At 41.5% G+C, this 26,319-nt stretch overlaps 1 protein-coding gene and 1 pseudogene across 6 annotated transcripts in view; both read left to right on the top strand.

The window, feature by feature from the left end:
• RPS6KB1 (ribosomal protein S6 kinase B1) overlaps window positions 1-26,319 on the top strand; it is a 59,680-nt gene that overhangs the window by 18,489 nt on the left and 14,872 nt on the right. For 3 of the 6 annotated variants that reach the window (XR_009215107.1, XM_032162889.2, XM_058444892.1), the window contains exons 3-10: window positions 914-1,034; window positions 2,769-2,837; window positions 17,263-17,410; window positions 20,948-21,005; window positions 22,516-22,616; window positions 25,049-25,139; window positions 25,313-25,403; window positions 26,076-26,183. Coding sequence is in view for 4 of the 6 variants with exons in the window: in XM_032162889.2 (XP_032018780.1) it covers window positions 914-1,034; window positions 2,769-2,837; window positions 17,263-17,410; window positions 20,948-21,005; window positions 22,516-22,616; window positions 25,049-25,139; window positions 25,313-25,403; window positions 26,076-26,183 (787 nt within the window). In the remaining 2 variants the exon portion in view is untranslated. Of the gene's footprint in view, window positions 1-913; window positions 1,035-2,768; window positions 2,838-17,262; window positions 17,411-20,947; window positions 21,006-21,629; window positions 22,468-22,515; window positions 22,645-25,048; window positions 25,140-25,312; window positions 25,408-26,075; window positions 26,184-26,319 lie in introns of those variants that run through there. The other 3 variants (XR_004249687.2, XM_058444893.1, XM_058444894.1) reach the window with 3 other exon arrangements.
• Window positions 22,091-22,309, top strand: LOC116476082 (U2 spliceosomal RNA; annotated as a pseudogene).

Genomic DNA, 26,319 nt, shown 5'->3' with positions numbered 1-26,319 from the left:
GGCTAGGCTGGAATTTTTGTATTTTTAGTGGAGACAGGGTTTTACCATGTTGCCCAGGCTGGTCTCGAACTCCCGACCTCAAGTGATCCGCCCACCTCAGCCTCCCAAAGTGCTGGGATTACAGGCATGAGCCAGCACGCCCTTTGGATTCTTTAAATCAAGCTAATAACTTGAAAAAACAGATATAGAGAAGAAGTTTTGTACTACAATGTGAACTAATTGGGTAGTTTTGGAAAGATCCCTGATTTTCTGCTGACGTTGCCAAATGAGGTTGGATAATACCTAATTTCATAGATATTATTTTGAATGAAGTAAATTTGAATAACTAGAAGACTTTTTTTCTTTGTCAACTTAATAAACTTGTTCTAACTTACCTTAGTTTTGGGGTGCTTGATGTTTATGAAAATAAATGTCTTCTTTTACTTTGTTGCACTCCTAAGAGCAAGATGGAGTCACTCGTGAAAATTCAGTCAGGGTTCTTGCTCTTGTTGCGTCTGCTCAAACTGGCAAGGTCTGATCCAGAAATACGGCCTCAATATGTGCTGCCAGTGTTTCCATCGGTACACGAAGGATATAGGTTTCATTAAGTTGGACTAAGTGATCTTACTTGAATGGATTATCCAAGGCATCTACCCAATGAAAAACCACAGTACCTCTTTGTGCATAAAATAAACATTTATAAAATAAGTAAATAATTGATTGCCCATTCTATGAACAAGGAGGTAAACAATTATCAGGCCACCCTCCTCTTGACCTGCCGTTCTGTTTGTTTAGAGCACAGATAGTTTGCTGTCATGTACTTTTTCACTTTTACTTAATTAGATTACATTTCTCTTTCTCCTTTTTCTTCACTATATGCTGAAAGTAATTTAACTTTTTGCAAATTTATTTTTGGTTTTGCTTTTCTTCCCAGTGGCATGGAACATTGTGAGAAATTTGAAATCTCAGAAACTAGTGTGAACAGAGGGCCAGAAAAAATCAGACCAGAATGTTTTGAGCTACTTCGGGTACTTGGTAAAGGGGGCTATGGAAAGGTAGGCAATATTTTTGAAATGAGAGCTGTTGTCTGTCTTGAATAGATTGATTTTTATGCCCTAGTTCCAGCAGTCATCTTCAATCTTTGTCAGCTATCAGCAAAGGATGTGATCATGACCACTTAGCTAGTATGTTTGAGGGATGTATAGAAGTTCAGTTTTCCCTTCTCTTCATACAACCACACATGTAAAAGCCTGGCACATAATAGGTACTCAGTCAATATTCATAGAATAAAGAAATAGGCAACTGTACCAGGCAAAGTCTATTATTAGAGGGTTCATTCTTTACTTTGGTTAAATGGTATCCTCTTTAAAAATAAACCCGTCCTTGCTTACAAGAGACATGGCACTCTAAGTTGTTACCTGTTATTGAGACTTTAATCTGAACTGGTTTTCTGGAGCAATAGAATTGGGGAAGCTGAAGGAATATAAAAAGGGGAAAGAAAACTATTTAGTTTCACAGTTTTGCCCAAGGCTTTACAACTTAAGACGTCACTTTTATGAGTTCTGCCCACAAAAATTTTTACCAAACTATTCTCTTATCAAAATAATTTAGATAATAACTTGGTTAGTATTAAGTTTTAAGAACTATTTTTGCTATTGTGTAGTGTTAATTTTTGCAAAGCAGACATTTGTAGCCTATTCTTATGCTTAAGAACACATTGTAATTTCTAAGCATCCTGAATGTGCAACACATGCACTTTGAATCTCACATATTTTAGGTGTTGCATGAAAATGTTTATAGTTGTCTTTCAGTATGGGGGAGGGGTAAGGGGGAACTGATTCCAAGACCTTTGCAGATAACAAAATCTGCCGACGCTCAAGTGCCTTATATAAAATGGCATAGTATTTGCATATAAGCTACATACATCCTCCCATATACTTAATTTTTTATTTTATTTTTTATGATTTTTGAGATGGAGTCTCGCTCTTTCCCGCAGGCTGGAGTGCAGTGGCACGATCTCAGCTCACTGCACCCTCTGCCTTCCAGATTCAAGCGATTCTCCTGCCTCAGTCTCCTGAGTAGCTGGGATTACAGGTGTGCACCACCACATCTGGCAAATTTTTGTATTTTTAGTAGAGATGGGGTTTCACCATGTTGGCCAGGCTAGTCTTGAACTCCTGACCTCAGGTGATCCGCCCGAGTCAGCCTCCCAAAGCGTTGGGATTACAGTTGTGAGCCACCGCACCTGGCCATATTTGTATTATTTTTTATTGTTTGTATTGTTTATTGTTTTTTCCCCCAAATATTTTCATTCTGCGGTTGGTTGAATCCGCGGCTGCTGGACCTATAGATTCAGAGGGCCAAGTATAAGTACAAACTATTTTAAGTAATAGGTAAACAGTAATTTCCTGTCAACTATTTTTAAATAGTTTTATGTGAAGCAAGGGCAGTGGCAACCTTGAAAGAAATTTATGAAATATTTTATAATTTTTAAGGTGGTATTATGCCTTTGGGAACACTGTTTATAGCTTGTTCTAACTAGGATTTTATATATTAATATAAAGTAACAGTGTTTATTATTAGATGATCATTGTCCATTACCACCAGATGGCAGCAGAACAAACAGGAAAGTCATGATCGTTAATGTGTTCTGTTCTTTTAGCTGATCATTTTTGCACATAGTTTTTATAATATAAACTGCCGTGGCATATGTTTCTTATAACTAGGAATTAAGGGAGTATGCCTGACATAGTTTGCCTTTGAATAACACACACTTTTTTTTAATCCAGGTTTTTCAAGTACGAAAAGTAACAGGAGCAAATACTGGGAAAATATTTGCCATGAAGGTGCTTAAAAAGGTGATTTCTACTCCCCCTTTTTAGTCCTCACACACCATATTTTTACACTTGATCTCAGCCAAAAGGCTGGGAAGCAATCACATCATATTTTTAATTGTCGTAACATTTTGGCCTAAAATTTGCAGTCAAAAAAATGTATCTCAAGCCAGGTACAAGTGGTGCACACCTGTTGTCCCAGCTACTTGGGAGACTGAGGCAGGAGGATTGCTTGAACTTAGGAGTTCAAGGGTAGCCTGAGCAATGTAGCAAGACCCAGTCTCTTGCAGAAAAAATGTATTTCTTTTTTTTTTTTTTTTTTTTTTGAGACGGAGTCGCGCTCTGTCGCCCAGGCTGGAGTGCGGTGGCGTGATGTTGGCTCACTGCAACCTCACCTCCCGGGTTCAGGTAATTCTCCTGCCTCAGCTTCCCGAGTAGCTGGGGCTACAGGCGCATGCCGTCATGCCTAGCTACTTTTTTGTATTTTTGATAGAAACGGGGTTTCACCATATTGGCCAGGATGGTCTTGATCTCCTGATCTCAGGTGATCCACCTGCCTCGGCCTCCCAAACTGCTGGGATTACAGGCATGAGCCACTGCGCCTAGCCTACTGCTATCTTTTTTTTTTTTTTTTGAGACAGAGTTTCACTCTTGTTGCCCAGGCTGGAGTGCAATGGCACAATATTGGCTCACCGCAACCTCCGCCTCCCAGGTTCAAGTGATTCTCCTGCCTCAGCCTCCCTAGTAGCTGGGATTACAGGCATGTGCCACCACGCCCGGCTAATTTTGTGTTTTTAGTAGAGATGGGGTTTCTCCATGTTGGTCAGGCTGGTCTTGAACTCCCGTCCTCAGGTGATCTGCCTGCCTTGGCCTCCCAAAGTGCTGGGATTACAGGCATGAGCCACCACGCCTGGCCAACTGCTATCTTTTTAATTCAGCAGTTTTCAATTTTTTTTTTTTAGACGGAGCCTCACTCTGTTGCCCAGGCTGGAGTGCAGTGGCATGATCTCAGCTCACTGCAACCTCCACCTCCCGGGTTAAAGCGATTCTCCTGCTTCAGCTTCCTGAGTGGCTGGGATTACAGGCGCCCACCACCACACCCAGCTAATTTTTGTATTTTTAGTAGAGATGCGGTTTCACCATGTTAGCATGCTGGTGTCGAACTCCTGACCTCAGGGAATCGGCCCTCCTTGGCCTCCCAAAGTGTTGGGATTACAGGCGTGAGCCACTGAGCCTGGCAGTATTAACTTTCTTTTATGTGAGTCAAGGATTTGTTTCTTGTTTACTTCACCCTCCTTTATCCTCATCCTCTCATTTTGTTTTGCTTTCTTTGAATCTACTATTGTCCTCTGATGTCTTCCAACAACTTTGTAAAACACCTTTCAGTCTAATGTTCTTTGATCAGACTTATAAGATAATCTATCAGTTCCATTTATTTCCCAGAGGCATATTTTAGGAACTTTCTATCCACCTGTTCCCATCTGGAGTGGTAGCTCTTTAGTCACAACTGTTATGACTGGACTCTTTCTTCACCACAACCCTGGAATCCTCTTGGCTCCTTCGGTGTTGGATCTTTTGTTTCCTGGATCCCATATCTTCATTTTTTTCCTTTTTCTTAGTTTATGCCGTTGTTTTGGTGACACTATACTAGCGGCTCCCTCAGAAAAGGTACATAAAGATACATTTATAATAAAAATATATCCATATTGCATATTTGAGAATTTCTTTATGTTTATATTTACTTGATTGTTTATGTTATTAGAGTTGAAAATTATTTTCACTTAGAATTTTGCTCAATTTTCTTCTGTTCTTGAGAGTTTCTGTTGAAGCGCTTTGGCATTCTGATTCCCAGTCCTTTACGCATGGCCTATTTTTCTGTGGAAATATTTAAGATTTTCTCTTTATTTCTGATCTAAGTTTTTATAGTGATGTGTCTTGCTTCGACTTTGATTATTTTTATTTAGTTAGTTTTGAGATAGGGTCTCACCCTGTCACCTAGGCAGGAGTGCAGTGAAACAATCATAGCTCTGGGCTCAAGCTATCCTCCCACCTCAGTCTCCTGAGTAGCTGGGACCACAGGCACGCACCACCAGCCCTGGCTAATAAAAAAATGTAGAGATGGGCACTCACCATGTTGCCCAGGCTGGTGTTGAACTCCTGGGCTCAAGTGATCCACCCGCCTTGGCCACCCAAAGTGCTGGGATTGGATTACAGGTATGGCCCACTGTGCCCGGCCTATTTAATTAAATTAATTAATTTATTTATTTTTAAGAGACAGGGTCTCACTCTGTTTCCCAGGCTGGAGTGTGGAGGTGTGATCATACTTCACTGTAACCTGTAACTCCTGGGCTCAAGCGATCCTCTTGCCACAACTTCTGAATAGCTAGGACTGCAGACGCATGCCACCATGCCCAGTTCATTTTTAAAATGTTTCGTAGAGACAAGGTCTTCCTGTGTTTCCCAGCAGCCTGGAACTCCTAGCCTCAAGCAGTTGTTCTGTTTTGGCTCCCAAAGTGTTGGGATTACAGGCATGTGCCACTGTGCCCAGCCTATTTTTATTCTTTTAAAGCTTTAGTCTTTCAGTTCTAGGAAATTTTCTTATGTGATTTATTTGATAATTTCCTCCCCACTGTTTTCTCTTCTTGGAATTGCAGTTAGTTGGACGTTGGATCTCCTGGACTGATATCTAATTTTTCTTATCTTTTCCACGTTTCCATTTCTTTGTCTTGTTGTTTACTTCCTTCTACTGAATTTTTTTTTGAGATAGAGTTTTGCTCTTGTTGCCCAGGCTGGAGTGCAATGGCGTGATCTTGGCTCACCACAACCTCTGCCTCCTGGGTTCAAGCGATTCTCCTGCCTCAGCCTCCCGAGTAGCTGGGATTACAGGCATGTGCCACCACGCCTGGCTAATTTTGTATTTTTAGTAGAGAATTTTGTATTTTTAGTAGTTCCTCCATGTTGGTCAGGCTGGTTGCGAGCTCCCGACTTAGGTGATCTGCCCGCCTTGGCCTCCCAAAGTGCTGGGATTACAGGCGTAAGCCACTGTGCCCAGCCATTCGACTAAATATTTTTTAAAGCTGTTGTATTTGTGATTCTCCAGAATTCTTTCTGTTGTTTTTGTTTTATAGCAACCTGTTTTATGAGTATAATATCTTCTCTTATCCCTCTGAGAGTTTTATTTTATTTTTTTTAATGTTTATTATTATTTTTTTGAGACAGAGTCTCACTCTGTCACGCAGGTTTGACTGCAGTGGTGTGATCTTGGCTCACTGCAACCCCTGCCTCCTGCGTTCAAGCGATTCTCCTGCCTCAGCCTCCTGAGTAGCTGGGATTACAGGCGCCCGCTAGCACACCTGGCTAATTTTTGTATTTTTAGCAGATATCGGGTTTCATCATGTTGGCCAGACTGGTCTTGAACTCCTGACCTCAGGCAAAACATCCGCCTCGGCATCCCAAAGTGCTGGGATTACAGGTGTGAGCCACCATGCCTGGCCTCTCTGAGAGTTTAATCATAATTATTTGAAATGTTCTTTTGTTTTATGCATGTTCTTTTTTGACTTTCTGTTTTCTTTGACTTTGATTTAGTCACTTTGTTCCATGCATGTTAGAGGTCTTCTTTAGATGTCTGGTGTCATTCCTTTTTTTTTTTTTGAGATGGAGTCTTGCTCTGTCGTCTAGGCTGGAGTGCAGTGGTGCAGTCTTAGCTCACTGCAATTTCCACCTCCTGAGTTCAAGCGATTCTTGTGCCTCAGCCACCCAAGTAGCTGGGATTACAGGCATGCGCCACCCTGCCTGGCTAATTTTTCCATTTTTAGTAGTGACAGGGTTTCTCCATGTTGTCAGCCTGATCTCCAACTCCTGACCTCAAGTGATCTGTCCACCTAGGCCTCAATAATCCATCCACTGCGCCTGGCCCGATTATTCATATTTAAGAGTAGAACTCTGAAAAGCTGATCAGAAGTTCTGTGTGTGTAAGCTTCTCTGCAGGGTAATCAAGTGTTTAACTGGCACTTGATCAACAGCTTCAAATAATAGTGTCTGTAGGGCTGGGTGCGGTGGCTCACACCTGTAATCCCAGCACTTTCGGAGGCTGAGGCAGGTTGATCACCTGAGGTGAGGAGTTCAAAACCAGCCTGGCCAGATGGTTTGGGGGCTCTGAGGCAGGAGAATTGCTTGAGCCTGGGAGGCGGAGGTTGCAGTGAGCCGAGATTGCACCATTGCGCTCTAGTGTGGACAACAAGAGCGAAACTCCATCTCAAATAAATAAGTAAATAAATAAGTAAATATTGTCTGTAGATCTTTTTTTTTCTGGGGAGGATCAGTTGGTGCTAAGAAAGATCTGCCATTCTTTTGCCTGGAAAAAGCATTCTGGAGCTGAGTGAGAGAAGATGGAGATCTTACCTCTCAACACGCAGGCTTTCACTAAATTCGAGTTTTTACATTAGCATTTTACTCTGTGGATCCAATCTTTCACTTTTTTTTTTTTTGTCCCGGAGAATTTAACTCTTCTAGGGTTAGTTCTTCGACTTAGTGTGGAGATGGGAGCCTTTTTGGTCTGTCTGTTCCTTATACAGACTTGCAGATGATCTCCTTGGTTTTAGTCCTCCACCTTCTGCCTTCTACAGTCTTCAGTTCCTTTAATTTTTTCCCTTCCTTCTAATTTTACCTCTAATGTTTGAACCTTGCTGGGGTTCTGTAGATAGATTCAACTTCTTTTGTGTATTCCCCTTTGCAGGCACTTAGGTTTGATCTTACCCCCACTCTGCTACATCATGAACCATTGCTTTATCCCCACCCTAATCCCACATGTCTTCTAGTTTTACTGATGGATTATGTGTGTGTTTGTTTTCTTATTCTTGTTTGGGATTGATTACTAAAAAGATTCCACTGTCTTTTTTTTTTTTTTTTTCCTGGGTTCAAGTGATTCTTCTGCCTCAACCTCCTGCGTAGCTGGGATTACAGGTGCCCGCCACCACACCCAGCTAATTTTTGTATTTTTAGTAGAGACAGAGCTTTGCCATGTTGGCCAGGCTGGTCTCGAACTCCTGACCTCAGGTGATCCACCCTTCTTGGCCTCCCAAAGTGCTGGGATTACAGGCATGAGTCACTGTGCCCGGCCTCCACTGTCTTAAAACAAAACTTCCAGTGGAGAACTACTTTCAGAGACAAAGTGACTTTTTAAAAAAATTATGACTTGTAAAACTTTGGTCCTTCTTGCTGCTTTTTATTTAAGCAGTATAAACAACTCCTCAGTTTGAAAGCTGAGGAACAAATATTGTGACCACAATTTTATTGGTAATTGTCTTTAAAAAGCCATCTAGCTATTCTTTAACATCAGTTTCTGCTTTAGTGGGTTGGCATTGATATCTGCTATCTGACTTTCCTGTTGGAATTGTTTTAGATTAATGATTTTTTAATCTGTAAAACATGTTAGGTATAGAATTGAAGGCAGCATAATAGTGCTTGTCCCAGAAATGTCAAAAGAAGTACTGGTCAAGATTTCTTCTTTTATTTGAAACAGAGTCTCACTGCATCACCCAGGCTGAAGTGCAGTGGAGTGTTCTCAGCTCACTGCAACCTTTGCCTCTTGGGTTCCAGTGATTCTCGTGCCTCAGCCTCCCAAATAGCTGGGACTACAGGTGTGTACCACCACGCTTGGCTAATTTTTGTACTTTTGGTAGAGATAGGGTTTCACAATGTTGGCCATGCTAGTCTCAAACTCCTGACCTCAAGTGATCCGCCCACCACAGCCCCGTAAAGTGCTGGAATTATGGGTGTGAGCCACTGCGCCCAGCCTCTGGTCAAGATTCTTAACTGATTCATTCCTTGTGATGTGTTATTTATATCGGATAATCAGGCCTGACCATATTAGGCATAATTAGATCTTGGGTGAAGTATGTTTTTGGCACAGCTGTCTAGTGAAAAAAAGAGTGTTGGTTTTTTTTCCCCACTCATGGTGGGTGGGGGTGGTATATTGGGAAATCCATCGACTTAATTACTGCTAAGTGTCAGGCCTCATTCTGGGGCCCAGGGATCTAGGACCTAAGCTGTTTGCCTCTGCTTTTGCTTGGTTGCCATTGTTTCCCATTCTTGGGGTTCTTTTCTTAATCCTGGCTAGAGGATCTCATACTGTCTCCTTCCTTGTCCTTGAAAGCAAGCTCATAGCAAAAATAATGAAAATAGAGATGTCATTAGGGTTAAGTTCAGGGCTTTCATTTCTAAATCCGCAAGTAAGATGACTATAGGCTCCCTTTGAGTTCCTTCCTTCTCATTTTAATTATCCTGGAGGCAGAGTACTAACCCCTCTGACCTGAGCGTGTGGTAAGAATATACCTCTTCCCCCAGCCTTTAAGATGAAATCAGAGTAGAACCAGGTGTCCCCTTAAGTGAGTTGTTTCAATCTGGACATTCTGTCTGGATTTATTAGTTCTCCTGGGACTGTTTACTTCTTATAGGAATGGTACCATTCAGGTATTTGCTTAAGAGTGGAATAGTGAGGAAAAGACTATCAACAGCCATCACCCGACCCTACCAGTTGCAGCAAAAATATACCATGGAAGCAAAATACTATTGCCTACGGCATTAGTTCACCTCCCACTGTACATTTTAGAACCTTTGGCCAAAGGTATTCTCCACCTCTGAAATATTGTGGTTTCATAGAACAATAACTTTCTCACTTTTGACTTACTTGATTCCTACAATGCCTGTTTTTTGGCCCTAAGCCCTTTAGTTCTTTGACTTTTCTGTTTTTCTCCTCAATTTTTTAGACCCCTTCTTATTTCACTTTATTCTGAATCCAGGCTTATGGGCATAATTGGCCACTTTATCAGTTGCTAGCTCCATTGACCTTGTGCTCAGGAAAGCCCTAATCTGCATCAGCTCACTTGTCAGTGTGCCTTTATTGCTATATCTCAGCTGCTGAGCATTACTAGCAGAAATCACACAAACCTGTAGATTGCTGCTGGGAAAACTCTATGACCCCAACTCACCTGGACCCTAAGCACTTCCCAGCAATTTTTCTGCTATCCTTAGATAAATCCTTCCATTCTCTGCAACTATTTGGAGCCTTTCCTGTCAGCCCCTCTACTCTTTTTAGCCAACTGTTTCTCTTCCTACTTAAGGATGTCCGATGTGATTTCCTTTGATTTCCTGTTTTATTTTAATTTAATTTATTTTAATTTTTGAGCCGAAGTCTCTGTCACCCAGGCTGGAGTGCAGTGGTGTGATCTCGGGTCACTGCCTCCTGGGTTCAAGCAGCTTTCCAGCCTTAGCCACCAAAGTAGCTGGGATCACAGGTGCGTGTCACCATGCCCAGCTAATTTTTGTATTTTTTGTAGAGACGCGGTTTTACCATGTTGGCCAGGCTGGTCTCGAATTCCTGAGCTCAAGCAGTCCACCCGCCTTGGCCTCCCAAAGTGTTGGGATTACGGGCGTGAGCCACCACACCTGGCCTTGACTTCCTGTTTTAGTACCTAACACAACACCACCGTGTTGATCTGCAATTTTACTTGACTTCCCTCGCTCTCCAGTCTTTTTTTTTTTTTTAATTGAGATGGCGTCTTGCTCTGTCGCCCAGGCTGGAATGCAGTGGTGCGATCTTGGCTCACTGCAAGCTCCGCTTCCCGGGTTCACGCCATTCTCCTGCCTCAGCCTCCCGAGTAGCTGGGACTACAGGTGCCCGCCACCACCCCCGGCTAATTTTTTTGTATTTTTAGTAGAGATGGGGTTTCACCGTGTTAGCCAGGATGGTCTCGATCTCCTGACCTTGTGATCCGCCCGTCTCAGCCTCCCAAAGTGCTGGGATTACAGGCGTGAGCCACTACGTCTGGCTTGCTCTCCAGTCTTAGTGGAATTTGTTTCTTCTCCTTTCCGAGGCTAATTCCTCTGTGTTTTGGATACCATCTCTTTCTGCCTATTCAGGGACATTACTCTGTCACTTATCCTCTCTGTTTTCATCCCCTATCTGACTTCTTTCTTTATTTAATTATATTTGTGCCTCTACCATATTTAGCTAAACAAAACCTTCTTTCACATGAGGTCTTCCAGTAGCTACCACCTTCTTTACCTCTTCGTAGCAGAACTTCTTGAGAAGTAGAGTCCACATTACACATTACCATTCCTTTTTTCTTTTTGTTTTTGAGACGGAGTCTCACTCTGTCCAGCCTGTCACCCAGGCTGGAGTGCAGTGGCGTGATCTTGGCTCACTGCTACCTCTGCCTCCCAGGTTCAAGCGATTCTCCTGCCTCAGCCTCCCAAGTAGCTAGGACTACAGGCGCATCCCACCACACTCGGCTACTTTTTTATTTTTAGTAGAGATGGGGTTTCACCATGTTGGCCAGGCTGGTCTCGAACTCCTGACCTCAGATGATCCTCCTGCCTCGGCCTTCCCAAGTGCTGGGATTACAGACATGAGCCACCATGCCTGGCCTACCATTCCTTTTATTCTTTTTTCTTTTCTTTTTTTTTTTTTTGGCGGGGGGTGGACTGAGTCTTGCTTTGTTGCCCAGACTGGAGTGCAGTGATGTGATCTCAGCTCACCATAACCTCTGCCTCCTGGGTTGAAGCAATTCTCCTGCCTCAGCCTCCTGAGTAGCTGGGACTACAGGCGCCCGCCACCATGCCTGGCTAATTTTTGTGTTTTTAGCAGAGACGGGTTTCACCATGTTGGCCCGGCTGGTCTCGAATTCCTGAACTTGTGATCCGCCTTCCTCCGCCTCCCAAAGTGCTGGGATTACAGGCATTATTCTTTTTTCACTACTGTATTTTGACTTATAATTCTACTTTTTGTTTTTTTTTTAAGAGACAGAGTCTCATTATTTGACCAGGTTGAGTGCAGCGGCTGTTCTCAGATGCGATCATAGTACACTATAGCCTCCAACTCCTGGGTTCAAGCAACCCTCCCACCTCAGCCTCCCAAGTAGCTGGGACCACAGGCACATGTCACCATGCCTGACTCTTATTTTATTTTTTGTTTTTTTAGACAGAGCCTTGCCCTGTCACCCAGGCTGGAGTGCAGTGGCCCTATCTCGGCTCACTGCAGCCTCTGCCTTCCAGGTTCAAGCAATTCTCATGCCTCAGCCCCCTGAGTAGCTGGGATCACAGGGGTGCACCACTGTATCTGGTTAATTTTTGTATTTTTAGTAGAGATGGGGTTTCACCATGTTGGCTGGGCTGGTCTTGAATTCCTGGCCTCAAGAGATCTACCTACCTCGGCCTCCCAAAGTGCTGGATTATAGGTGTGGGCCACGGCACGTGGCCCAACTCTCCTATTTCAGTGAAGCTCCTGTACCCTAGGTCATCACTGACTTCCCAGTTGCTGAATCCAGTTGTCTTTACTGAGTTCGTCCTTAATTTAACTTTCTTTTGCATTGAAGCTGCTGACCACAGCATTTTGAAACTCTGTTCCTTTTATTACTGTGTTTCTACTTTCCTTATTTTTCATCTTATCTCTTAGTCTGTGGCTTCTCAGACTTCCTCACAATTGATTGCTTATTTTAAAAATTCAAAAATGTAAACCTCCTGAGCAGTTCAAAAATAGTATACCTTTGAAATTTTTTAAACTTTTCAGAGTTGCAAGAATAGTTTGGTGATCACCAGTTGTTACCATTTTGCCATATTTTGTTTGTATGTTCCTCCCTTTCTACCTGCCCCCACATATATGTATATCTATGAATATTTGCGTTTTTTAACTTTAATAAGTTTTCTTCATGTACAGTTTGAGAGTTAACTGCAGATTTCATAGCACTTCACCCCTAATTTCTTCTATACATCTCCTAAGAATAAGGGCTTTTTGTTTGTTTGTTTGTTTGTTTGTTTTGTTTTGTTTTGTTTTGAGAAGGAGTCTTACTCTGTCACCCAGGCTGGAGTGCAGTGGCGCAATTTTGGCTCACTGCAACCTCCACCTCCTGGGTTCAAGTGATTCTCCTGCCTCAGCCCCACAAGTAGCTGGGATTACAGGTGCCTGCTACCATGCCTGCCTAATTTTTGTAATTGTAGTAGAGACGGGGTTTCGCCGTGTTGGCCAGGCTGGTCTCAAACTCCTGACCTCAGGTGATCCGCCCTCCTCAGCCTCCCAAAGTGTTGAGATTACAGACGTGAGCCTCCATTCCTGACCTCTTTTTCCTTTTGTAATTAGCAAGTGATCTATGGAATGATAGAAACGGTGTGAATATTCTGTCCCATAATAATCTTTACTTAATGGTTTTATCTGGGTTGTTTCTTGCCCAAATATTACTGTAGTGATTATAAAATGGAGACTTTCCTTTTTTTTTTTTTTTTGAGACAGAGTCTCGCTCTGTCACCCAGGCTGGAGTGCAGTGGCGCAATCTTGGCTCACTGCAAGCTCCGCCTCCCGGGTTCACGCCATTCTCCTGTCTCAGCCTCTCCGAGTAGCTGGGACTACAGGCGCCCGCCACCACGCCCGGCTAATTTTTTGTATTTTTAGTAGAGACGGGGTTTCACCATGGTCTCGATCTCCTGACCTCGTGATCCGCCCGCCTCGGCCTCCCAAAGTGCTGGGATTACAAGCGTGAGCCACCGCGCCCAGCCGACTTTTCTATTTTTTCTATATTGTCATTCTTCTGTAAAGTTTTTTATACTCCTTTTTTTTTTTTTTTGAGATGAAGTCAGGCTGGAGTGCAGAGGTGTGATCTCAGCTCACTGCAGCTTCTGCCTCCCGGGTTCAAGCTATCCTCCTTTCTCAGCCTCCAGAGTAGCTGGGACTACAGGCGTGCGCCACCACGCCCAGCTAATTTTTTGTATTTTTAGTAGAGATGGGGTTTCACCACGTTGGCCAGGATGGTCTCGATCTCTTGACCCTGTGATCTAGCCACCTTGGCCTCCCAAAGTGCCGGGATTACAGACGTGAGCCACTGCGCCTGGCCCTATACTCCCTTAAAAAAATTTTTTTTTTTTTTGAGATGGAGGTTCACTCTGTTGCCCAGGCTGGAGTGCAGTGATGTGGTCTTGGCTTACTGCAACCTCCGTCTCCCAGTTTCAAGCAATTCTCCTGCCTCAGCCTCCTGAGTAGCTGGGATAGGTGCGTGCCACCATACCCAGCTGATTTTTGTATTTTTAGTAGAGATGGGGTTTCACTATGTTGGCCAGGCTGGTCTTGAACTCCTGACCTCATGATCTGCCCGCCTCAGCCTCCCAAAGTGCTGGGATTACAGGCGTGAGCCACTGCACCTGGCCCTTTTTTTTTTTTTTTTTTTTTTTTTAGACAGGGTCTTCCTCTGTCGCCCAGGCTTGAGTGCAGTGGCCATGATCATGGCTCACCACAGCTCTGGACTGCAATCTCTGCCTCCCAGGTTCCAGTGATTCTCGTGCCTCAGCCTCTGGAGTAGCTGGGAGTATAGGTGTGTACCATCACACCTGGCTAATTCTTGTATTTTTAGTAGAGATGAGGTTTCACCATGTTGGGCAGGCTGGTCTCAAACTCCTGGCCAACATGGTGATCCGCCTGCCTCGGTTTCCCAAAGTGCTTCATATTGTTAGCCCTAATTCTAGTGCAATTCCATAGTGTTCTTCTTTATTTTTATTTTTTTATTTTTGAGACGGAGTCTCGCTCTGTCCCCCAGGCTGGAATGCAGTGGTGTGATCTCGGCTCACTGCAGCCTCCACCTCCTGAGTTCAAGCAATTTTCTGCCTCTGCCTCCTGAGTAGCTGGGATTACAGGTGCCTGCCACCACGCATGGCTAATTTTTGTATTTTTAGTAGAGACGGGGTTTCATCATCTTGGCCAGGCTGGTCTTGAACTCCTGACCTTGTGATCCACCTGCCTCGGCCTCCCAAAGTGTTGGAATTACAGGCATTAGCCACCGTGCCCGGCCACATTCTTCTTTCAGTTCATATTTGGATCTCCGTTTTTTCTACAGTGAGAACAACTCTAGTAACAACATAAATAAATGCACTCATTTGTTCAGTTGTACAATATGTGCATAATGAAAATTATAATACCGATAGTATTTCCAGCTACAAACCTACTAAGTTTGATTTAATATTTCTTTGCAATTTTTTGTGTGCTTACATATAGGCCACTACGGGTGTGCAGTCTAAAATTACTTAAATATCTTTTTCTTGCTGGGTGCAGTGGCTCATGCCTGTAATCCCAGCACTTTGGGAGGCCAAGGCAGGTGGATCATGAGCTCAGTTCGAAACCAGCCTGGCCAACATGGTGAAACCCCGTCGCTACTAAAAATACAAAAATTAGTGGGTGTGGTGGCAGGTGCCTGTAGTTCCAGCTACTCGGGAGGCTGAGGCAGGAGAATCACTTGAACCTGGGAGGAGGAGGTTGCAGTGAGCCGAGACCACGCCACTGCACTCCAGCTTGGGTGACAGAGTGAGACTCCATCTAAAAAAAAAAAATCTTTTTCTCATATCTTTTTTTCTCTTTCTCTTTCTGTGGTAAAGTTATTGGTGTAATAGTCAATTAAATTTATGTATTCCTATTGTATTCAGTTGTACTTCCCACCCCTCATCCTTGTTGATTTTATTTTTGGAATACATTAAACATTAATATGGTTCAAAAAGAAAAGTCTACATTTTATAATTACAGTAATATTTGATTTAGGAAAGAAAAAAATGGATGATAAAACCATTGAGGTTTTACTCAGAAGGTATTCTCAAAAGTCTTATTTCTTTAACTTCCCTTCCATTATCATTAGCTTTTAGTTTATCTTAGTGGTCTTCATTTTTGCAGGTATAAGCAGATACATATTATATATATATTCTCATTTCCCCTTTCTTGTACAAAAGATAGCATAGTATCCATGCTGCTGTACTTTTAAATACTCTTTTGTATCTTGTTTTTATACAGATTTTTATTTTTATTTTATTTTATTTATTTATTTATTTATTGAGACGGAGTCTCGCCCTGTCACCCAGGCTGGAGTGCAGTGGCGTGATCTTGGCTCACTGCAAGCTCCGCCTCCCAGGTTCATGCCATTCTCCTGCTTCAGCCTCCCAGGTAGCTGGGACTACAGGCGCCCGCCACCATGCCTGACTAATTTTTTTTTTTATTTTTATTTTTAGTAGAGATGGGGTTTCACCATGTTAGCCAGGATGGTCTCAATCTCCTGACCTCATTATCCGCCTGCCTCAGCCTCCCAAAGTGCTGAGATTACAGGCGTGAGCCACTGCGCCTGGCCGATTTTTCTTATTTTTATAGCTTTGTTACATGTTGTGTAGATTCCATAGGTTTTCGGCCAATATCCTATGTCTGAGCACAGGCTGTTTTCCAGTGTGTCAGTTTCGCAGATAATATTGCAACCAATAACCTGTGTATTTGCTTTCCATATTACTTATGGAGATGTACCATCGGGGTAACTTCCTGGAACTTATACCTGACATGTCTAAAACAGGGCATTGTTTTCCCAAAACTTTTTCACTTTCATTTGCCGATATTGAATGGCACCATTATCTATCCTATTACTTACACAGAAATAAAGGTATCATCATTTCTTCTCATAACTAGTTTGTCAGCAAATGCAAATTATGTATTGGCCTTTCTTTTTTTCTGTCTTCATTTTCTTATAGATCTTCTTAGTTGGTTTATTTTACTGGCCTCCTAACTGGTCTCATTTTCTTTGCCTACTCCCTACTGCTACTAGACGTGTCTTTCATGACGCCAAAGGTGTGTCATTTCACCTAGACCTTCCTTTGCCCAGAACTTCCATTTCCTGGCCTTTGCCTACTTCTCTAGCCCAATCTCTAACCACTTCTAACCACACCGAACTACTCGTCCAGACATAACCTGTCCTATCAAGCCTCTTTTGCACTGGAATGCCTTTTTTTACCTTCTACATTTCTTTCTTTCTTTTTTGTCTTTTTTTTTACCCTTTTTATGGGGAATGGGGTCACGCTTGTTACCAGGCAGATATCGAACTCCTGGGCTCAAGCAATCCTCCTGCCTCTGCCCACCTAAGTGCTGGGATTACAGACATGAACCACTGCGTCCAGGCCACATTTCATTTTAATAACTTTCAAGTAAGACTTTTTGCTAGGTCAGATGTAGTTCCCCTGTTTACCCTTACCATCGTGCGCTTACCTACATTGACTTTCTTTTTTTCCCTGAGACTTTGGGCTCCTGTCGACTTTTAGACTCCTATGAACAGGGCATTCCTTCTATTCTGCTTTCTTGGCACAGCCTGGAGCATGGTAGACACTCAGTAGTTTGTGAATATATGAATAAACTTGATCTGATTACAGATTTCTTTTTTAAAAAGTCTCTTTAGGTAATTCATTTACATGTTCACTGCAAAAAATCCAAACTGCACAGAGATATATATAAAGTGAACGTTTTCCATTACCCCATCTCAGTTTCTAGTGGAAACTATGGTTAATAGTTCAATATTGGCAAGAAAAACACAAAATAGATTTTAGAATAAAATAGATTATAGAATAAAAATGTTCACTATTTTGTTCTTATAGATCATCTCTTTTCCTTTAGGCAATGATAGTAAGAAATGCTAAAGATACAGCTCATACAAAAGCAGAACGGAATATTCTGGAGGAAGTAAAGCATCCCTTCATCGTGGATTTAATTTATGCCTTTCAGACTGGTGGAAAACTCTACCTCATCCTTGAGTATCTCAGTGGTCAGTACACAGAGTTTGGTGTAATTATTTGCATTTGCTCCAGAAACTGGGTCAAAATGTTATTTTTCAATGGAAAAATACTTTTTCCCATTATGATCAAATAGTGCTTAAAACTGATGAGTACACTGAAGTACAAAATTCAGATGTGACCAAATGTTTCTATTGGCAGACAAATATGGAGGAAATGAAAGATTTATTTCCCTCATCTGTAAAATTTTATTTTAATCCCTTTGTAATCAGTCACTTAACAGAAAAATAAATACCTAAGTGATGCAGAGCCATCAAATTGTACTGGGGTAAGATAGTGTAATTTAAATAATTGGGAAGATTATTTAACATACTGACTATTTTTGGAATTGGGTCTTTAAACAAGAGTTTTTAGTTTAATGTAGCCTTAGTGATGGGGTGTGTAGCTTATAATGGAAATCATCCACATTTGCCAGGGCCTACCACCTCGTAGGAACTTGTTGCTTCCCTATCATTTCTAGATCACAGGTGTTTTATTTATTTATTTTTTTTGAGATGGAGTTTTGCTCTTGTTGCACAGGCTGAAGTGCAATGGTGTGATCTTGGGTCATTGCAACCTCTGCCTCCTGGAGTTCAAGTAATTCTCCTGCCTCAGCCTTCCGAGTAGCTGGGATTACAGGCATGTGCCACCATGCCTGGCTAATTTTTGTATTTTTAGTAAAGATGGGGTTTCGCCATGTTGGTCAGGCTGGTCTCGAACTCCCAGCTTCAGGTGATCCACCTGACTCGGCCTCCCAAAATGCTAGGATTACAGGTGTGAGCCACTGCGCCCAGCCACAGGTATCTATTTCTAGCAAACACAGTTCAGTTCTCTGAGAAAGATTTTGCAGTAACATAACATGGAACAGAAAGCTGCAGAATGTAGCAACTGTTTTGTGACTAGTGCTGTTGGAAAAACTTTTTTTGTTTGTTTTTTGAAGATGGAGTTTTGCTCTTCTCGCCCAGGCTGGAGTGCAGAGGCGTGATATCGGCTCACCGCAACTTCTGCCTCCCAGGTTCAAGCAATTCTCCTGCCTCAGCCTCCCGATTAGCTGGGACTACAGGCATGTGCCACCACACCTGGCTTTTTTTTGTACTTTTAGTAGAGCTGGGCTTTCACCATGTTGGCAAGGCTGGTCTTGAACTCCTGATCTCAGGTGATCTGCCCGCCTTGGCCTCCCAAAGTGCTGGGATTACAAGTGTGAGCCACTGTGCCCGCCCGGAGAAACTTTATTTTGACATAATTTCATACTTAACACAAAAAGTTTTAAGAGTAGTATAAAGAATTCCTATGCCAGGCTCAGTGGCTCATGCCTATAATCCCAGCACTTTGGGAGGCTAAGGTGGGCAGATCATGAGGTCAGGAGTTTGAGACCAGTCTGGCCAACATAGTGAAACCCTGTCTCTACTAAAAATAGAAAAATTAGCCGGGCATGGTGGTGCACTCCTGTAATCCCAGCTACTCGGGAGGCTGAGGCAGGAGAATCGCTTGAACCTGGGAGGCGGAGGTTGTGGTGAGCTGAGACCGCGCCACTACACTCCAACCTGGGCAACAGAGCGAGACTCAGTCACACACACACACACAAAAGAAGAATTCCTATATATTTCTCACCTAGATTCCCCAAATGTTACCATTTCACCACATTTATTTTGTTTTATCCTTCTATGTATATGTATATATGTGTATACATATATACACGCATGCATACATAATTGTTTTGAACTGTTTAAGAGAGTGTTACAGACATGATTTCCCTTTACCCCTAAAATTTCAGTGTATGTTTTCTTTCTTTTCTTTTTTTTTTTTGAGATGGAGTCTCACTCTGTCGCCCAGACTGGACTGCAGTGGTGCAATCGTGGGCTCACTACAACCTCTGCCTCCCAAGTAGCTGGGATTACAGGCACCCACCACCATGCCCGGCTAATTTTTGTATTTTTAGTAGAGATGGGGTTTCACCACGTTGGCCAGGCTGGTCTCGAATTCCTGACCTCAGGTGATCCGCCCACCTTGGCCTCCCAAAGTGCTGGGATTACAGGTGTGAGCCACTGCGCCCAGCCTATTCAGTGTATATTTTCTAAAATCAAGGACAGTATCTTACATAACTATACTAAAATGATCAGAAATAGGAAATTAACATTGATGCAATTATAACTCTCCTTAGTTTCCTTTAATCTGGAACATCTCCTCAGTCTTTCTTTGACTTTCATGATGTTGACATTTTTGATTAGGACAAGCCAGTTAGTTTGTAGAATGCTTTGGGTTTAGCTGATGTTTCCTTAGTATTAGATTCAGGTTATGCAATTTTGGCAGGACCATTGAAGTGACATTGTGTCCTCCCTAATGCATCAGATCAAGAGGTACATGATATTTATATCTTTGTCCCATTACTTGTGATGTTAACTTTGATCACATGTATAAGGTGGTGTCTGCCAATTTTTTCCCTGGTGACATTTTTGCCTTTGTAATTAATAAGTATCTTTTGAGGAGGTACTTTGAGATTATTTAAATATCTTTCATCAAGCTTTCATGTTCAGTTTTGTTGTTGTTGTTGTTGTTGTTGTTTTGAGATGGAGTCTCACTTTGTCGCCCAGGCTGGAGTGCAGTGGCATGATCTCAGCTCACTGCAACTTCCACCTCCCAGGTTCAAGTGATTCTCCTGCCTCAGCCTCCCAGGTAGCTGGGATTACAGGCATGCACCACCACACCCAGCTAATTTTTTTCTTTTTAATAGAGATGACCCCTGACCTCAGGTGATCTGCCCACCTCGGCCTCCCAAAGTGCAGGGATTATAGGCATGAGCCACTGCGCCTGGCCCACATTCAGTTTTGACATCCATTGAATCTTGCCTGCAACAATTAATTGTGATGTTTGCCAAGTAATTTTTCTTATTCTGTCATGTCTTCTTCATTTATTACTTGGGATTCTACTGTAATAAAGAACTTTCTCTTCTTCTCCCTTTAAAACATTTATGTATTCATTTATTTATGTCATTGTGGACTTAGGGATCCTAATATCATTCAATGTGATATAACCTTTTATTATCATTATTTATTTTGATACTCAAACTGTGCCATGTTTTTTATTAGGCCACTGCCAGCTTCATTCTGTTTATTTAAGGGTTCTGAAAATACGAAATATGAGCATTCACTGAAATTAGTGAGGGTGATTTAATTGCAGACTATCATTTTTCTACTTATGGGTAAAATGTTAAAGAGTCTTTAATCAAGATTTTTTTTTTTAACCTCAGGTCTGGAATCTACAAATATTTTAAAGTTTGTAGATATAAAACCTGGAATTCCAAGCCAGTTCTAGTTTTTAAATATATGTGTGTCACAGAAGAATAAGAATGCTACTAAAAATAGAATCCTGAGGACTAAGTTTTAAAACCTATAATTTTTAGGATCTGTTTTTCACTTTTAAGGGGCTGATGTCTTTTAATTATGGTAGAAGGAAAGCACAAACTCTCTCATTAGAAGTGGGTTGGAAATAAATATTGTTTTATTTCTAATGTTTTTTCTTTTTCTTTACAGGAGGAGAACTATTTATGCAGTTAGAAAGAGAGGGAATATTTATGGAAGACACTGCTTGGTAAGTGAACTTTCTGTGGTTGCATAGATTCAGGTAATTACAAGCAAAGCCCCATTCCCACTATGGGCAGCCACATGATTCAGTAAATTGAGCTGGAGCCAGTCACTCACTCAGGACCTCAAGGGGGAGAAGCAGTTTTGGGACTGGGCAGCTATGGAGGTCACATCATTCCTTTGCCCTTAGGCTTGAGTGGAACGCCCTTCACACCAGTTGTTCCTAACAGAACCATTCTCATTGCGGCTTTCTTTCCTTGAATTGGTAAGCTGCCTGCCTTGGCTGTGGGTGAGTGTGGTTTTCCAGTGAACCTTTATGTGTGGAACAATGGAAATTATCAGAAATCATCCCTTTTTTTTTAAGCTTTCTATTTCTCAAGGTGCAGTCTTAGGGAGGTGATAAGCCTGGGCATATCATCTGTGGATTGATTATATAGTCAGGATGGATTTACCCTCCTATTTCTAAACATGTCATCTGCTTCAAATTAAAAATATGCACATCCTTTTGTGAAGCAACAATATTGGGTCACAATAAATCAGTTTATCCTACACATTAATTTAATAGAAAACAACACTTAAATGTTTTTTTCTACCTTGATTACCAAAACTGCATTCCATTGTTTAATTTCAGGCCTTTTCTAACACAGAAGCTGCATTTAAGAGCCTTAGGGATGAAGTGCCCTTTTTTGGAGGAGGCTCACTGAGCCGTGTTGGAGGCTGTGTTTGTGGTGGTGCTGGCTGTGAAACTGCCTCAGTCCTCTAGGACACACCCTCTCCATCCTGGAGTAATCTGCAGGATTGCAACATTGTTATGCAGCCAGTATTGCAGTGCCTTGTGCTTTTCGAATCCAGACAGGGTTGATTCAGCCCTTTATTCTTTTGAGGTAGATAAATTTGAGTGTCACACAGTTTATAGTCGTGGGCTGGCTGGCAGGAGGGAGGGCAGATACTGTGGGCCTAAGCTGTCTATAAATATGTAGCTGTATTAAGTAAGGGATGAGTGGGCTTCTAAGGGTCAGGTTATAAGATACCTTTTGAAATCAAGACGTTATCTCTGAGAATAACAAAGTTCCTATTTCCTATGGGATTTTAATCGCTTCTCGGCCTTTTGGCTAAGATCAAGTGTAGTATCTGTTCTTGTCCTATGGGATTTTAAAGTTGGGTGTGGATGGGAGAAATTTGCTTTGAAATGAATGACTATTAGCTTAATTCCTACACAGACAGAACAAAACATGACCAATGGTAGTTTAGCATATTCTGGACATCTTCGCAATTTTAGCAGTATATTCTAATGGCAAAATAAAGCACTTTATAGTTTCACTAAAATGAGTGAAACATAAATGTCCCCATGCCTTTTGGCAGCATCCTATGCCATCTCTTTTTCCCATACATCTCCCTACCCCACTAATTTGGTCTTTGGTGCATGTCTGTTTCTTTCAAGGAATTTTGCTCCATACATAAACTGCTTTGGATAGATTATACTCCTTTTAATTTTATTAAATCACTTTTGTTTCCAGCTTTTACTTGGCAGAAATCTCCATGGCTTTGGGGCATTTACATCAAAAGGGGATCATCTACAGAGACCTGAAGCCGGAGAATATCATGCTTAATCACCAAGGTGGAGACATACCGTAAACAATTCTATAGTAAATAATCATCTTAAAATCCTCCCACATAGGTCACGGCCATTTTCAAAGCCCCATACTCATCTCTCTATTTTGTATATTTCCTCCCTCAGAATTCATGGCATCATAGTACTTGCTGATATTTTAAGTCTTTAGGTAATTACGCTTGGTGAGAGTAAAAGAAGTTGAGGATAATAGTTGCTCAACTGCCTTTTTTAGTTTAATCCTTACTCTTTATAGTTTTTCATGTTTTTGGAATCCTTACATAAAATATTGTGTGATGTTTTAGACTGTAAAAGCCAGTCTAAACATTAATTTTGGCTTGTTACTTAAATTGAAAAGTGAATCTCAATTATATAACTTGAGTTTTAATAATGAAAATATGTAAATATTGGCTGGGCGCACTGGCTCACACCTGTAATCCTAGCACTTTGGGAGGCTGAGGCGGGTGGATCACCTGAGGTCAGGAGTTCAAGATGCCTGGCCAACATGGTGAAACCCCATCTCTACAAAAATACAAAAAAAAAAAAAAAAAATTAGCTGGGCATGATGGTGTAATCCCAGCTACTCAGGAGGCTGAGGTGAGAGAATCGCCTGAACCCAGGAGGCAAAAGTTGCAGTGAGCCAAGATCGTGACATTGTACTCTAGCCTGGGCAACAGAGCGAGACTCCGTCTCAAAAAGAAAAAGAAAATATGTAAATATTAGAAGCTATGCTTCTTACAGTAGGTTTTATTAATGCTGGAAAAAGAATTGAAATTGAACCAAAGTATTTGATAAAACTTTGGAAATATGATGTTTAGTAGGCATCAGTTTACTCTTTTTTTTTTTTTTTTGAAATGGGGGTCTCACTCTGTCACCCAGGCTGGAGTACAGTGGCATGATTACAGCTCACTGCAACCTCCACCTCCCAGGCTCAAGTGATCCTTCCACCCCAGCCCCTCAAGTAGCTGGGGCCACTGTGGCACACCACCATGCCTGGCTAATTTTTGGTATTTTTTGTAGAAATGGGGTTTCATCATGTTGCCCAGGGTGATCTCAAACTCCTGAGCTCAATTGATCTGCCTGCCTTGGCCTTCCAAATTGCTGGGATTACAGGCATAACCCACCTTCCCCCCGGCCAGAATCAGTTTATTCTTGCTGTTTGTAACAACAAACGTAAACATCAGAGAGACTGATAATCTATACAACTATAGATACAGCACAGTGAGCCTTGACTACAACTGCATGCTGCTACAGACAGCTCAACTTAGCTAATCTGGGCTGTGGGTAGACTTGGCAATTCACTCATACCCCAAAGGAGCAACCAGCTGACCCAGGGTATCTAGAAGGTGGTAGCAGCTGCTAATCCTTAGATGTCTACAGAATAATCCATGAGGTAGTTAATTGTTTCAAACTCTTAGAAAATGAGGTATCAACAATCGAGGCTCATATAAACATTCCAGATTATACTCCTCTACCCACCTTTTTTTTTTTTAAGGAGAAATTATATACTTAACTGAATATATCATGGGAATCAGTGTCTCTTCCTTCCTCTCATCAACACCTCCTCACTCCCCAAAACCTGGATTCTGATCTGAATTATAAGTCACAGGATAGAATAGGGGAGCGATAGAATAGTTAACTTCTTCTTTGATTTATAAGGTTGAGTGTATCCGATGGTTCTGTGAAAATGCCATATTTCTTCTGTATCAGAGTGTAGTATATATTTACATTTGAATCAGTAGATCATTGTGCGTTTTCTGTGAAATGAACCTCAAATACTAGAGTCCCTGAGATTGTTGAACCACTTGTTATGACAGTCCAGTAAAGAAAGCTAAACTTGAACTGAAATGATCTTTGTATAAGGTGGTAAGTTTTTTACTTTCTGGATCAGTGATGATTGATTCATACTATCTAGCAATTTTATTTCTTTCCCCTAATTGGTAGCATTGGGCAGAATGAGCTACCTTGTTATAATGAGTTTCTGAGACCATTTTAAGAACTCTTCACAGTTCACTGTGATAAAAGCTATATATTTGAAGTACTATCTCACACCTTTGTTTAAAAGGTACAGAATATGTTTATTGGGGTCTGTGTACTTAAACTAGACTTCAAAAAACAGTTTTCCAAGGATTTTTCTTTTTCAGGATGGTAGAGGATTCTGTGTATACTTAAAGCTAGAGCCTTAAACGGGTTATTTCACTTTTTTCTCTATCTTTATTTTCTCTTTACTAGATAGATTGTATCATTGGCAAAAGGTGACTTCCCTAGCCTTAAACAGTTAGCATCCCATTTTATGGATGGTACCTTGTTCTTGACATCTGCAAGAAAATTTGAGGCAAGAAAAGTTAAATGAAGGATAGACTAAGGTGTTATATGACATGTTCAAACACTGCACATACTTAGAATTCTGAGAATAATCATGCTGTAATCTTTCATTGTAGGTCATGTGAAACTAACAGACTTTGGACTATGCAAAGAATCTATTCATGATGGAACAGTCACACACACATTTTGTGGAACAATAGAATACATGTGAGCTGCATGTTAAACATAATTGGTTTGGGGGTAATAGCTAATTTTACCTGTTTTAAGGAATAGTATCTGTTTTCTGTACCCTCATTGACTCTGTATATTGTTTTTAAAATTCTAATTCAGATGATATGCAAATGGATGAATTTTTAAGCATATTATTTTCCTCATTGTAGGGCCCCTGAAATATTGATGAGAAGTGGCCACAACCGTGCTGTGGATTGGTGGAGTTTGGGAGCATTAATGTATGACATGCTGACTGGAGCAGTAGGTGCACAGTTAAAAGCTGCATGTATTATGATCTGTGCTGAGTCACTGTAGCGAGAGACCTGTCCTGTGCTTTCTGAACATGTTACCAATGGAGTTTTCAAAGCCCAAAGATTTGTTATTAGCAGTTTAACACTAATAATGCTGTATGATTATATGGGATCCCGTACTTTCCGAAACATTTTCATTTAAATGATCTATGTCATGGCAGGCCTGTGAAATAGATGTTGAACAGATAATGCCCTTATTTTATAAATGGAGAAATTGAAGCATAAAATCACATAGCTCACTTATTATCACACAGCAAGTTAATGGGGGAAACACTGGCTTCCTTCCAGGACACTGCTACTTCCTCTGTCCTGTTGCTTAAAAACTACACGTCTGCCGGACACAGTGGTGCATGCCTGTAGCTCAAGCTACTCAGGCGGCTGAAGTGGGAGGATCGTTTGAGCTAAGGATTATTAATAGAATCTAGCCTTGACAACATAGCGAGACCCTGTCTCTAAAACAAAATAAAGGTCTTTAGCAGTTAGTCCATTTCACAGCATACGTTTCTGATCTCCATGCATAACTAATTCAGGAGATGGATAATATTGTTATTTAAAATTTGTTTCTTACATGCTAATATTTTTCACTCCCTGCTGATATTTTTCACTTGTCTTCTACTCTTAGCCCCCATTCACTGGGGAGAATAGAAAGAAAACAATTGACAAAATCCTCAAATGTAAACTCAATTTGCCTCCCTACCTCACACAAGAAGCCAGAGATCTGCTTAAAAAGGTAAGGTTCTTAAATGGTCACTGACACTACAAGATACAATGACTAGGATTTAACTAGATAGAATTTAATGTATATTTTCAATAAAGAGTCATATATAAATATTGAACAAAAAAAGTCTTCAATTTTTGAAGGCGAA

This window comes from Hylobates moloch, unplaced genomic scaffold, assembly GCF_009828535.3.
Source record: "Hylobates moloch isolate HMO894 unplaced genomic scaffold, HMol_V3 SCAFFOLD_10, whole genome shotgun sequence".
NCBI lineage: Eukaryota > Metazoa > Chordata > Mammalia > Primates > Hylobatidae > Hylobates > Hylobates moloch.
The sequence above is the reverse complement of the archived record's forward strand: the minus strand, read 5'-3'. Positions and strand labels throughout refer to the sequence as shown.